This window comes from Electrophorus electricus, chromosome 17, assembly GCF_041902795.1.
Source record: "Electrophorus electricus isolate QZ-2024a chromosome 17, ASM4190279v1, whole genome shotgun sequence".
Taxonomy (NCBI): Eukaryota; Metazoa; Chordata; class Actinopteri; order Gymnotiformes; family Gymnotidae; genus Electrophorus; species Electrophorus electricus.
In genome coordinates, this window is record NC_137513.1 from 7,977,552 (window position 1) to 7,991,334 (window position 13,783).

At 37.1% G+C, this 13,783-nt stretch overlaps 1 protein-coding gene across 2 annotated transcripts; it reads left to right on the forward strand.

The window, feature by feature from the left end:
- The first annotated feature begins 43 nt into the window (after positions 1-43).
- Positions 44-6,447, forward strand: chordc1a (cysteine and histidine-rich domain (CHORD) containing 1a). 2 transcript variants are annotated; one of them, XM_035534211.2, is made up of 12 exons: positions 44-184; positions 272-359; positions 1,309-1,358; positions 1,539-1,595; positions 1,763-1,923; positions 2,068-2,171; positions 2,289-2,347; positions 2,478-2,548; positions 4,147-4,249; positions 4,363-4,482; positions 5,334-5,396; positions 5,618-6,447. In XM_035534211.2, the coding sequence occupies exons 2-12, from the start codon at positions 296-298 to the stop codon at positions 5,774-5,776; spliced, it is 1,011 nt and encodes a 336-aa protein (XP_035390104.1). In that variant the 5' UTR covers positions 44-184; positions 272-295; the 3' UTR covers positions 5,777-6,447. The 2 variants fall into 2 exon arrangements, with proteins under 2 accessions (XP_035390104.1, XP_026867961.2); XM_027012160.3 differs by having other exon boundaries at positions 45-184; positions 2,286-2,347.
- Positions 6,448-13,783: the final 7,336 nt, after the last annotated feature.

Below are 13,783 nucleotides of genomic sequence, written 5' to 3' on the forward strand. Positions count from 1 at the left end.
TCTAAAAATGTTAATAGCCAGCTTTCGAATCAGAGTTCAACGCCTGCACTAGGGCTGCACAGTGTCGGCCGAATACTCTCGAATATTCACGAAGCTACGTCAGACAAAAGTTCGCGAAATTTCGCGAATGCTCCCGACAATTTCCGCGAGACATCCCAACGTGAGAATCCGTTGATCGGTGTAGGTATGAGTGGTAAATCTCGTCTGTCTTGTGTATCTTAAGATACCTCAAGAGTAAGTGTGATGTTTGATTACTTGTTTCTGTTTGTAGGTTATATGTCCGGCGTCATCAGCTATGTCTGTTCTGTGTTATAACAAAGGTTGTGGGCAACGTTTTGACCCAGACAACAACCCAGAGGGTAAGTTGCTCTTTTGGGTAGCAACAAGGTAGCAAATGTTAGCTAACCTAACCAGCTGGCTCGCGTAGCTAGTTAGTTAAATGACCGGCTTGTCTGCTACAAAGTAAAAGTGCAGACTTTGAATGACTGTAGGCTATCGTTAGTGTTGGCAAGAACACTAGGCAATAAATATATATCTACTGCTAACTAGATATGTTTAATGTAAGATTTATAGCTAGCTAGCTACCTGTATACCGGTACAGAATTTACTACAACGTAAGATGGCTATCTTCAGGTTACGTAGAGATCACTTTCACTTTTTTGCTTTGCGCATAAGCAAGCTGGGATCTCTAGCTATATCTTAAATTTAATATCTATAACTTATATATGTACATATAACATCCTACCTATGCTTGTTATCTAGCTAATCTAAGTCAGATGGCTTCTTGCCTCATTTCTCATTCATCCGGTGTACCATTGTGTACAGCGTATTGGACTACTATTCTGCTACAAACAAGCCAATGTAAGGTGGAAAAAATGAGTGATGGAAATATTAGTTACTTAACGCTAAGCGCGTTAACAACAAAGAAAGTAGCACACGTTTAACAAGATCTACCCTGTGGGCTAGAGCTGTATTTAGCTAGCTAACCTAACGTTATTTGATATCACCGCTGTTCCCGTAATAAAGGTGTAGCTAATGTTGCCAAGTGGGTTAGACAGCTAGCTAGTTCGCTGCGTTAGAGGTACAGGCTGACCAAACCGCTATACGGTGTCTGCGCTGACCAGATTCTGGAGCTGGCAGAGGACAAGAACGCCATAACATACCCGTCAGTAGTGGCGCTGGTGCTACATCTGTCGACTTGCCGCGTGGTTATTAGTAGATTATAACGTTCCTGACTTTGGGGGTATACCAGGGCTAGTTGGACTTTGATGTCTATCGGTTAAGTTTATGGAAATTATCTTTCTGCAGATGGGTGTACCTACCACCCTGGAGTTCCAGTGTTTCACGACGCTTTGAAGGTAAGCTCCCCTTCCAGGCCTCTTGCCAATGCCTATGGCATATTTTCGCACTGTAGATAGCTATAAAAAACAAAACAAAACACGGTTAAGCACTGTTTGGGTGGAGATTGCATATCCTCTCTTCTTAACCACCCCCCCCCCCCCTTTTAAAAAATTTTTTTTTGTGCCTGGGTGATACAGGGTTGGTCCTGTTGCAAGAGACGCACTACTGACTTCTCGGATTTCCTTAGCATTGCTGTGAGTAGACCCTGTCTCTGAGATGCTTGCAGTGTACCAGCCCTCATCCATAGCACTCATCTTGTATTAGTTTTTGAATATCCGCCCGTTAAACATCAGTCTCTTTCTAAAAGCTAAATGAGAGTCTGGGTCAACTGCAGTGTTAAATGGTTGTGTGGTTATTTCAGGGCTGCACTAAGGGTTGTCATAACAATGAGAAGCCTCCTGAGCCAGTAAAGCTGGAGGTGAAGTCTTCTGGAGAGAAGAAAGAACCGGAAGATCTGAAGCCCCGGTTTGATGAATATGTCATTCAAGCTCCTAAACCACTGGAATTTATCCAGAGACCCAGGTAAGTTGAAATAAACATCACTGTCTTTTCTAAAAATGTTTCTGTCTGTAAAGTGAATAATGCCCTGTTGTTCTTTTTTATTTTACGTACTGTTTCTAAAACACTTAAATTGCTGTTTCATGTTGTCCTTGCTTGTTTTTTCAGTTCTGATGAGCCACTTATGGAACTACAGAAGAAGGTCTCTCTCTCCCTTCGACAGGCACTTGAGAAACTCAAACTGGCAGAGACCAGTCAGAATGCAAAGAAAGGTAAAAATCAAATTGGTAGTTTGAACATTTTGGGATATTAGTGCTGTTTCTGGCATTAAAGTTACACTAAAGTGGTTACAACTGGATACTTTTTAAATGAGTGTTGTTTTGCAGAAGAAGAGGAGGATATTGAGGTAAAAATTGGAACAGCATGCAAAAATGGAGGCTGTTCTAAGGTACTTTATGCTTCCGCAACACCTTTTACTATGAGCTCCCACAATGGTTGAGAATGTTGTTGTGAACTTGCACAATTCATTTGTGTTTGTAACAGTGATGATTTATGCTTAATTTGGTTGTATGTTATAGACTTTCTGTGGACCAGAAAGTGATGAGGAGACATGCATGTATCATGTAGGAGTTCCAATCTTCCATGAGGGGTGAGGGGAGAGCAGAAACCATCATACATACTCACTCACACACATTCTTATACACTCAAGTAAAGTTTGGAGCCCTCTATTGAGCTGTATAGTGTATGTGCATCTGATGGCATAACTAGGTGCCATCTAGGGAAAGGTACGACCACCTGATGAGGCCAGTCCCCTGTATTGGTACACCCCAATGTCAGTATATTGTTACATTGGGCCAAATTCATAAAACCTACCGCCAGATTTAGCATGTTGTTAACAGCAATAGTGCTGTGCTAACATTTCCTCATTCATAAATGTGGATTGCCAGCATATTTTCCTGTTTGTGTGATATATAGTGATGTTGCTTTTTGTACTCATTTACATATTGCATTAGCAAATCATAACAAAACACCACTCCGCAATAATACTACCTGAGTCTGATGGTAAATGTCCCAGTATAAAACCAGTGTGGATTGGATGATCTTTTCTCTGACAGTGTTTGGTCACACATCAAATGACTTGGACTGTTTGGATTGAGCCTGGTGGAAAAATGCAACTGTTATATTAGGAGTATATAAAGAGGAATGTGACTTGCTTGAGCAGAATCTCAGTGCCAGTAGCTTTTGCAATAGGAAATGCAAATTTAGGTGTTCTTGTTTGGAAAAATAACTATACATCGATATAGCTTGAAGAGAGAGAATATTACTGTACTGCCATGATTTAGAAGAAGTGCTGAGATAATCAGTAGTGCACAACCTTGTAGTGCTTGCCCTAACACAAGTTACAAACGCATTACATTTTTATGTAACTGGCAGAACACCACTGGTCTCATGACTGGGGTTAGTCATCTGTCTCTTGGCATGGGTCTTTAAAACTGCACTATATAAGTTTGGGGAATTGGCACCCTTTCTGGTGGAAAATATGTAATTGCATAAAACATGCAGAACAACATTTTGAAATGTGTGTTGTGCTGCATTACATTTCCCAGAGTGGATCTGATGGTTGTGAGCATGTTCACATTGAAAGTATTCAAAGAGAGCTAACTCAGAACTCACTGATGGAAATTTCTTCTAAGTATTAAGTGAATTATCTGCTGTGATCAGATCCTTAGAATAATTTTGCATCTGCATTTTAAGAACAAATGCAGATATGTATGAAAATGCAGATATTTATGAAAATAAATGAAAAGATTCACTTGAGTAGTAGATTAAACTTTATAAGAGTGGCTGGTCAATCTGACAATGTATCTGTTTATCTAAGGTTACCATCATCAGTATCCTGAACAGTTTAGCTAGAAGAAGGTGAAAATCAGCTAGCTAGCTAGCTATATATTTTTTTTCTCACATTTTCAACCAAACACAAAATCAAATAAATATTAAACAAATCTTGCTGCTAAACTAATTACATAACCTTATAGTTTGTCAGGTGGATATGGCAGATTTTTAAATGAGAGTGTTGGCTGACTGATTTATTGTCGAAAATAAATTATTGGATTTTTAACTCAGCAATTATCTCTTATTATTGGGCATGCCACTGGTAGAGGTGTGGCTTTAAGGTGATTATGTCATTAGCAATCAAGTTCTTTATTATAGAATAGTGGTTAGCATGCATGTGTTCTTGTCTTGCAGGATGAAGTACTGGAGCTGCTGTCGTAGGAAGACATCGGATTTTAACACTTTTCTGTCCCAAGAGGGCTGTAGTAAGGGGACTCATCTATGGAAGAATGCTGATGTGAGACAATGTGCACACACGCAAACCTTTTATTAGTGTATTTATTTTACATTCCATTTAATCTTTCTTGTTTTCTGTATTAATTTATTTGGGTTTTGTTTGGATTTCCATAGGGGAAGAAAGTGGTGCCATGTCGGCTTGACTGGCATCAGACTGGAGGTCAGGTGACCATCTCTATCTATGCTAAGAACGCAAACCCTGAGCTATGTTTCGTACAGGCTAATAGCACTATGGTGAGTGAAGGTAATAGTGGCAATAACCAATCTTGGCTTAGAAGACACTAGCAAGATGTCATGGCACGGACTATATTAGGTTACAGAAGGTATCTGCAGACATTCTTGCCCATTTCAACTGCAGCAGACCACTGAGGTTTCTCAGATTGTGTGGTTGTGCATCAGCATGGTGAACCTGGCAGTCCAGGTGTTCCCAGATGTGCTCTACTGGATTGAGATTGAACAAGTTAGTAGGCCAGGGAAGGACACCAAGGACGCTGTCATGCTCCTGAAACCACTCGTGCACCACCCTTGTGTGTGGTGAGGTGGGTTATCCTGTTGATGGGTACCATTATGATCAGGGAAGAATGTCAACATGTACAGGTGCACATGAACTGCTAGGATTCAAGTACCCATTGGCATTCAGACACTCATGCAGTGATATTAGTGGTCCAAGATCATGCCAGGAATACACCCCCTAGACAGACATGAAGACTACACACCACCACCATTTGGCCCACAGTTGTATCCTAGAGGTGGTTCTCATGCGTTTGGCGGCGTATATGCCACCGTCCATCCACCCTATGCAGCACAAACCTGGATTTGACTGACCAGGCAATGTTTTTCCAGTCCTCCAGTGTCCAATTATGGTACTCCCTTGCAAACTGGAGGTGATGTTGACAATGAACCCTAGTTAACATTTGGTGCCTTATATTTACAAAATGTGGAATCACATATATAATTCTGTATCTGTAAAAAAAATAAAAATAATTTAAGAAATTGTCTCTTTGCCAAATGTGGAATTATTCCTATAGTGTGTTTTTCTGATGAGGTGTTTCCCCCCCCCCCCCTCTCCTTTCTCCTTGTGGCAGGTGGGTATCAGTGTGATATTTGAAAGAGAGAAGGAATTTGAGCAGAAGATCAGTCTGTGGGGGGTGAGTCTATTAAACTAAAACTTTAGCCAGACTTTAACTTACAGTTGGAATTTGAATATATCAATCTAGGGTAGTAAGTTTAATACATCAACGTAGACAATACCTGTCTAATGCATATGTTTAAGAATGTAATGTTGCTCTGTGTTAAAGGTAAGATGGTGTCACTTTCTGTGCTAAATCTATTTAATGAGTGATTTTGTATATGGCCTGTTTTCTGGAAGGTGATCGATGCCAACAAGAGTTTTGTTAACATGATGGCTTCCAAAATCGAGATCATCTTGAAGAAGGCGGAACCTATGTCATGGGCTCGGCTAGACCTGCCCCCACTGCCTCCTTCGGGCACCAAAGAGAATGAAGATGCAGTGAAGGAGTCTGTGTAAACACAACAGCAACAAAACCCCCCACCCATAAGAGTGTTATCTTATTCCTTCAAGTTGTATATTATTACAGACCTAAATCGCACTGATGCACCAGACTGGCACCATGTGCAGAGGGTAGTGCCCCACCAAATAGAAGAGGGCGAGAGATCAGTACATCTGTGCAGGCACAGTTCACCTGCTATGAGTCTCTCTCCAGCTATCTCTTAATCTTTCTCATATGTGCTGCTGCTCTTCTCTCGCTCGCTCGCTCTCAATCATTCTTTCGCTTTGACTCTCCATACACCAGCTGAATAAAACCACTTGGAGAAGAAAAAGACGACATCTTAAAGCCTTCATGTGAAGCCTTATGACTGCTACTTTGTAAAGGTTTTATCCAAGTAGGCTTAATCCTTTACAATTAGTTTTTTTCTGTTCCTGTGGAACTTGTAGAGCTCTAGATCATTCTTCTCCTGAACTATTGTCACTTTACAGGAAATATCTGCACACTCCCCCTCTTTGTTATGCTTCCTTCATCTTTATTTATATTTTGTTGTAACATGAATAAGGGTGGTGGTATTTATTTATTTTTTTTTGCTTGCCTTGACTGCCTGTGATGCCCCCTACTCTCAGCTCACGCAAGCTCACACACATTCTCAAAAAGCTCTTTGCCTTAAATAAATCCGTGAATCCTCTGCTGAGCCTGATCCCTCACACATAGCCATGTGTTGATCAGGGCTGGGTTTCCCCAAACACATCACAACACAAAAATTGTTAGAGTGAGTATCCCACTGCACATACTCTCTCTCACTTAAGATCACTCGAGCACTGTAAAGTTTTTGGGAAGTGGGCCTTTGTGTGTTTAGAATCGTCTCTAGCCACCGTTGCAGCCTGGTGGAATTCTGCCAGGACCTAAATTATTTTCTACAAGACTATGATGATGTTTAAAAATCTGACTGGTTGTCAGCACCAACTGTGGATAATGTAGATCATGCTAAAATCTAGACTGTATCATCCACTATTCCTCAGCAAATTGCATTATACCTTTAGTGTATATTCTCATATTGCTTGTGGGGAATGAGCAATATCATAATGACATGCTTGCTGATTGGATAGTAAAACATGTTCCTGACCCCAGCCTACTGATGTATAAAGTGTCTATGGAGAGCAGTGGGATATTTTAATAAGATTAGTGAGCAGTTTGCCATATCTGGTAAAGAGGACAGACTACAATAGTGGTTCCCTAATCAGTTTCTTAAATAATTTGCAAACCCCTCTGCTGAATCCTGTGCGGCAGTCACAGTGTGTTATTGTCTGTTTAGAATTAAATTTAGTACGTAATAATTCACCTCTTTACCTATGTTTTGGTTTTTCATCTAGGAATTCTTTTATTTGCTAATGTTTTTTGTACTATTGATGTTTGCAGTCAAAGCTAACATGACTGGTCTTGTAAAAACATCTGTGGAATGCAGTGGCAGTGGTATGTTTGGAATCTCTATTGTTGATTTCACAACGAAATCCCAACAAACTGAACGTATTTGGGTGTTTTCGTTTATAACGTTCGCTGTAAGACGTCCCTAAAACGTAAATCCCCAAATTAACGTTAATATTGTTACCTTTAGACTACGTTTGAGAAGTAGGCAAGAATCTCGCCGTCCATGACCGGAGCTCACCACCTGTTATTTCAAAATCGTGCTAGTGCTACGATCATATTTGGGCTTAATTTAGCAAACCTGACATTACTTTGGTAACGAAATATTCACTTATTACACCATATATTACAGATTATATGCCCAGGTAAAGTAATGAACGGTACATTTGAACTATTACCAGATTTATCAATGTTTGTCCTAGTTCACAATTTATGAACGCTAAATGATACGTGAAAACGTTATTTGTTTACGCCATCAGCAACGTACGGTGATTTTCTTTTTCCTTATACCAGGTGGACAGCACTTTATCACCTACCACTTTTCATAAAGTTTTCACGTGGATTGAATTTGGATCCAGCGAGGCAGTCACTAAGGAAACCTTAGTGCGAAGACAGCCTCCTTCAGAAGTGGTATTTCGAACATATTCTTGCCCATTCAAGCCTAAATACTGCTGTGGGACCTAAACCACCGCGGTCACGCCATCTGCGCTTCTCAAAATCTCGGCCGTGCTAGCTACACTGACGGTTTGACTGCGCGCCTACATTTTGTATTACGGTAGCCAGTTTGTGAAACGATGTAGGGGGAACGTTTATCGCACTTTTAGTGCAGAAAATCTAAAATGTGTTCTTTAGCTTAATTAAACATATCTTACCGAGGTCTAATGCATCAAAAAGAAAATGTGTTAAAACATATGTAGAAAGGAACTTCAAACCTTCCCAGTAAAATCTATTTTTTCAGTTAAATCCACTATATTTATAAAGATCACTTTCTTAGCTACTCATGATAAGATTTCCTTATGTTTTTACTGTGAGGAGGTTGAGAAAAGATTATAACAATATTGTGCAAATTGCTAATCATTTCACTAGAGTATATTTTCAAATGGCATAAAAATTGTTATCAATTCAGTCCTCTGTATTCTTGGAGAACACTGCAGAATATTCAGACTATGATGTTGAAGTGTTTTTACTGTAGGAATCTTAAATGTCTATTCGATTCACTATATATCACTACCAGAAGCTTTATAAAATCAACAAATTAAATTGTTATCAGATCCCTCTATGAGATTCTTGAAGTACCTGTACCCATGGAATGATTCTCAGTCATTTTTGCTGTAGGAATCTGCCGTAATAGGATGGCAAATTTCTGTAAATTGTCTATTCGGTTCAATATATGCAACATTTGAAGCTCTATAAAGTAGACAAAATTGTTATCAGATCACTCCACTTCTTTAAATACACTTACTCTTATACCCATGGTATAACTTTCAGTACTATTCACTGTAGGAATTTGGAGTTTTGGGATGGGAAAATCATCCTAAATGTGTATTTGGTTCACTATATAATCACTCCTTCAAGCTCTATAAAATAAACTAGTCAAATTGTTATCAGATCGCTGGAAAAGCACTTTCTCATCTACCCATAGTATGACTTTCAAGTGTTTTTACTGAATTTGGAAAATGAGATGGCAAACTTCTGTCAAATGTCTATTTTCTTCACTATATATCACTTTATATCACAAATCAAATTGTTATCAGATCAGTCCAGTACATTCTTAAACATTCAATAGTTGTTCTCATAATTGACTTTCATATGTTTATACTGTAAGAAAAGACTAATGGGGTGGAAAATATATCTGAAACAGGCAGTAATTTTTTACTTGTACAGATAGATTTATTAATTCTCAGTTTCAAAATGAATCAATACCATCACCACTTCCATCACAATCATTACCATGTACAAATGCACACACATAAACAGACTTCAGGACATTTTCTTCCACAAACCTTTTGTTTTTTCACCTGCTGACCTGAAGAAGACTTTGGTGGAGCAAAGTTAAAATGTTAAACTACAGACAACAAGCTTCTAGTATCCACAAAAAATCCCCCACACAACAAATGCAATATATAAAGGTTTCATTCACTGTAAAGCAGCTGAATCATTTAATATTAATATAATAGAAGATAATTTGAAAAGAAATTTCAAGAATGTACTTTAAAAAATGTGTATTTTTTTCTGTTTAAAAATGGTTAACAATGCAAAATGTCTGAGAGCTTGCAGTTAGCTTTCTTACAAGTGATATATAATATAAAAAGTGAAATATAAAGACAACATACACAAATTTGCCATCTCATTACTCCAAACTCCTACAGTATAAATAAATGAAAGTCATAGATGGGTAGATGAGAAAGTATATTTCCAGAATATAGAGGAGTGATCTGATAACAATTTGATTATTTTATTTTATAGAGCTTCAAATGTTGCATATATGGAACCAAATACATATTTGATAGGATTTTGCTACCCTATTATTCCAAATTTCTACAGTAAAAAGGAGTAGTTTGTAGGATGTTCACCAAAAGCCATCAACCATCTCGAAAAGCCTGCAGGACATCACCAGCTACCAAAGGCCACCCCTCCAGACAATGGGTGATCATCTGCTGGGTAACAAGTTTAAACCATTCTACTCCAAGTTCAAAAAGCCTTGCATCACATATCTATTCAACCACAATCCACACCTCATCAACACCCGGCTACCCACTCAGCCTTCCCTGGAGATCCGAGAAGAAGATGTGCAATGACTCTTCAAAAAATAAAAGGTGAAGAAAGCATCTGGCCCTGATATAGTTTCAGCCTCGTCTGTGGGCCTGTGCACACCAGCTTGCACTTGAAATTCCTATTCCAAACTCCTATGCCATCCTATTATTGCAAATTCCTACAGAAAAAAATGACTGAAAGTCATAAATGGATAGATGAGAAAGTACCATTCAAGAATTTTGTGAAGAGATCTGATAACAATTTGATTTGTTTATCTTATACAGCTTCAAAAGTTTGACAGGATTTTGCTACTCCATTACTTCAAATTATTACAGTAAAAACACTTATATGTCATTATAAAGAGTTCGTAAGAAAGTGTCTTTTAAGAATGTAGTGGAGTGATTGATATTAAATTGATTTGTCTATATATTAGAGCTTCAAAAGTTACATATATGTAACCGAATAGACATTTAACAGGATTTTGCTACTTTATTACTCCAAGTTCCTACAGTACAAACACTTGAATGTCATTACAATGAGATAAAGCATATTTCAAGAATATAGTGGAGTAATTTGATAAAAATTTGATTTGTTCATTTTATATGCATTCAAAATTTGCATATATGGTACTGAATGGACTGAAATTTGCTCCAAATTCCAAATGTGCTGTACCATTACTCAAAAATGCTACAGTAAAAATGATTGAAAGTCATACCACAGGCACATAAGATATTGTAAGTGAAGAAAATAGAGGAGTCATTTAATAACAATTTGATCTGAGTATTTTATAGAGACTTCAAATAGTGATATATAGTGAACTGAATAGACATTTACCAGGAATTTGCCATCCCTTTACTCCAAATTCCTACAGTAAAAAAGACTGGATATCATATAATGGGTACATGAGAAAGTGTATTTTCAGAATATAGTGGAATGATTTGATAACAATTTACTTTTGCCATTCCAATAGTCCAAATTGCTAGAGTAAAAATGACTGAAAGTCATACCACAGGTACATAAGAAAGTGTATTTCAAGAATATAATGGAGTGATCTGATAACAATTGGATTTGTTTATTTTATATTGTTTCAAAACGTTTTATATATATATATATATATATATATATATATATATATATATATATATATATACACACACACACATACACACACACACACACACACACACACACACACACACACACACATTTTGCTTTCCCAATACTCCATAGTCCTACAGTAAAATGTAGTGAAAGTCATAACACAGATACATGAGAAAGTGCATCTCAAGTCTTTAATGGACTGCTTTGATAACAGGTTGATTTGATTGTTTTATAAAGCTTAAAAAACTGATGTATAGACAACCAAATAGACATTTTGCCCCCGCCATTACTCCAGATTGCTATGGTAAAAATGATTGAAAGCCATATCATGGGTACATAATAAAGTGTATGGAGTGACCTCATTTTGTCTATTTTATACAACTTCAAATGTTACATATATGGAAATAAATAGACAATTAACAGAAATTTACAATCCCATTATTGCAAATTCCTACAGTAAAAATAACTGAAATTCATACCATGGGTACATGAGTAAGTGTTTTTAAAGAATCAAGTGGAGGGATCTGAGAATAATTTGATTTGCCTAGTTTATTGAGCATTAAATATAACATATATGAACCTAAATTTAACAGGATTTTGCCATTCTACATATGTAGATTTTTGCATATTACAAATTCCTACAGTAAACGCACTAGAAAGTCATTCCATGAGTACAAGAAAAAACATTTAATGGAGTGATCTGATAATTTTATTATTTTATTTTATAGAGCTTTAAATATTGCATATATGGAACCGAATGGAGATTTAAGAGGATTTTTCCATTACATTACTCCAAATTTGTACAGTAAAAATGACTGAGGATTATACAGTGAGTTAAGGAGTAAGTGGCCTTCAAGAATATATTGGAGGGATAGGATAACAATTTGATTTCTGTATCTTATAGAGCTTGAAATATTGCATATATGAAACTGAACAGACCTTTAATAGGATTTTGCTATCCCATTACTCCAAATTCCTACAGTAAAAATGACTGTGAATCATGCCAAGGGTAAAGGAGTAAGTGTACTTCCAGAATCTACTGAAGTGAGCTGATAAAAATTTGATTTGTGTATTTTATAGAGCTTCAAGTAGTGATATATAGTGAACCAAATAGACATTTAAGACGTCCTACAGTAAAAACACTTCGTCATATTCTGAATATGTCGGAAAGTGTTCTCCAAGAATATAGAGGAGTGAATTGATAACAGTTTGATTTCTATATATTATGCGATTTTAAACCATACGTTAGTGAAATGATTAGCCATTTGTACAATATTTCTGCGATATTTCTTAACCTTCTCACAGTATAACCAATGAAATCTTATCATAAGTAGTTAAGAGCGTGATCTTTATCAATCGAGAGAACTTAACTGAAAAGAAATAGATTTTACTGGGAAGGGTTGAATTTTTCTACATATGTTTTAACACATTTTCTTTCGATGCATTAGACCTCGGTAAGATATGTTTAATTAAGCTAAAGAACACATTTTAGATTTTCAATGTCTTCACTAAAAGTGCGATAAATTTTCACCCTACACCTTTGCACAAACTGGCTACCGTAATACAAAATTTAGGCCGCACTTAGGATGTCAGAGTAGATGTCTGACATCCTAAGAGTAGATGTCTGACATCCTAAGTGCGGCCAAAATTTAGGCCGCACTTAGGATGTCAGAGCAGAAAGTGTTGACGGCGGTCCAAAACCGGACGTTCTCAAACGTTGTCGAAAGGTAACAAAATGAAAGTTATATAATATAATAAAAAGCTTATGAAAGCCATGTGTACTACTGCAATTTCTCCAGCTACAAGGAATTTATTCTAACGGGGATCAAAATACAGTTTCTGTTTATCTAGGTTTCTTAGTAACCTGTTTGTCCATAATACATGTGATAGGAGTGTTACTTTGTGTCATTTGCATTTTAAAATGTACTTTTTTTACTAGTCTACAATTTATAGAAGCAGTTGAAGTTACTCTGTCTTTTATTTTATCTTTCAATCCTGCTTATGTTTGTGTGCTAATCCATAATTTAACTCTTAACTGTAAAGAAATAACCAACTAATTCGAGGTTTACAACGATTAACATTTGAACAGGTTAATTATAAGATGTCGATTTCGAAGCAGCAGTTTTCATGACTTTTATAGAACAGGATACCTACCTGCAGTAATTCTGTGTGTACACACAGTACACACAATAAACGCAATTTCGTCTGTACACACAATATCCTCTGTACACGTAATTTCGTCTGTAAACGCAACACTATCTGGACACGTAATGTCATCTGTACACGCAATATCGTCTGGACACGTTATTTCGTCAGCACACATAATTTCATCAGTATACACTAGCTAGCTACATTATTTAAAATAAACCAGTTTAGCCATCTCCACATGGAATAACCAATAAACATTTCAAAGAGTACAGACAACATCTGTGCAGTAAAGTAAGATGAGTAGGTAAAGAACAAGACTAGTAGTTTGTCCTGAACTGAACATTAGGCAGCTCTGATTACCTGCAAGAAGTTACTGTTCACGTTCTCTGGAATCTTCATATAATCTTAATGGAAGAGATTATTACTGCAGGTATTAAATTAAAGATATAAGTATTCATAGAGCCTTTTATAGCAATCAAAATGATTGAGAGCGTAGCCGTAAGTAACATTTTGCAGAGATCAGATCTGAGCTAAAGATTAAACAAACAAACAGACGGGGGACCCCCACAAAAAAAACTATGCAAAATCCTGCCAAC

Bases quoted from the DNA above. Each gene is read 5' to 3' on its own strand.
- chordc1a (XM_027012160.3), top strand. From the start codon at position 296: ATGTCTGTTCTGTGTTATAACAAAGGTTGTGGGCAACGTTTTGACCCA. The intron at 1,596-1,762 runs GTGAGTAGACCC...TGGTTATTTCAG, and splicing joins CGGATTTCCTTAGCATTGCT to GGCTGCACTAAGGGTTGTCA. The intron at 5,397-5,617 runs GTGAGTCTATTA...GTTTTCTGGAAG, and splicing joins AGAAGATCAGTCTGTGGGGG to GTGATCGATGCCAACAAGAG.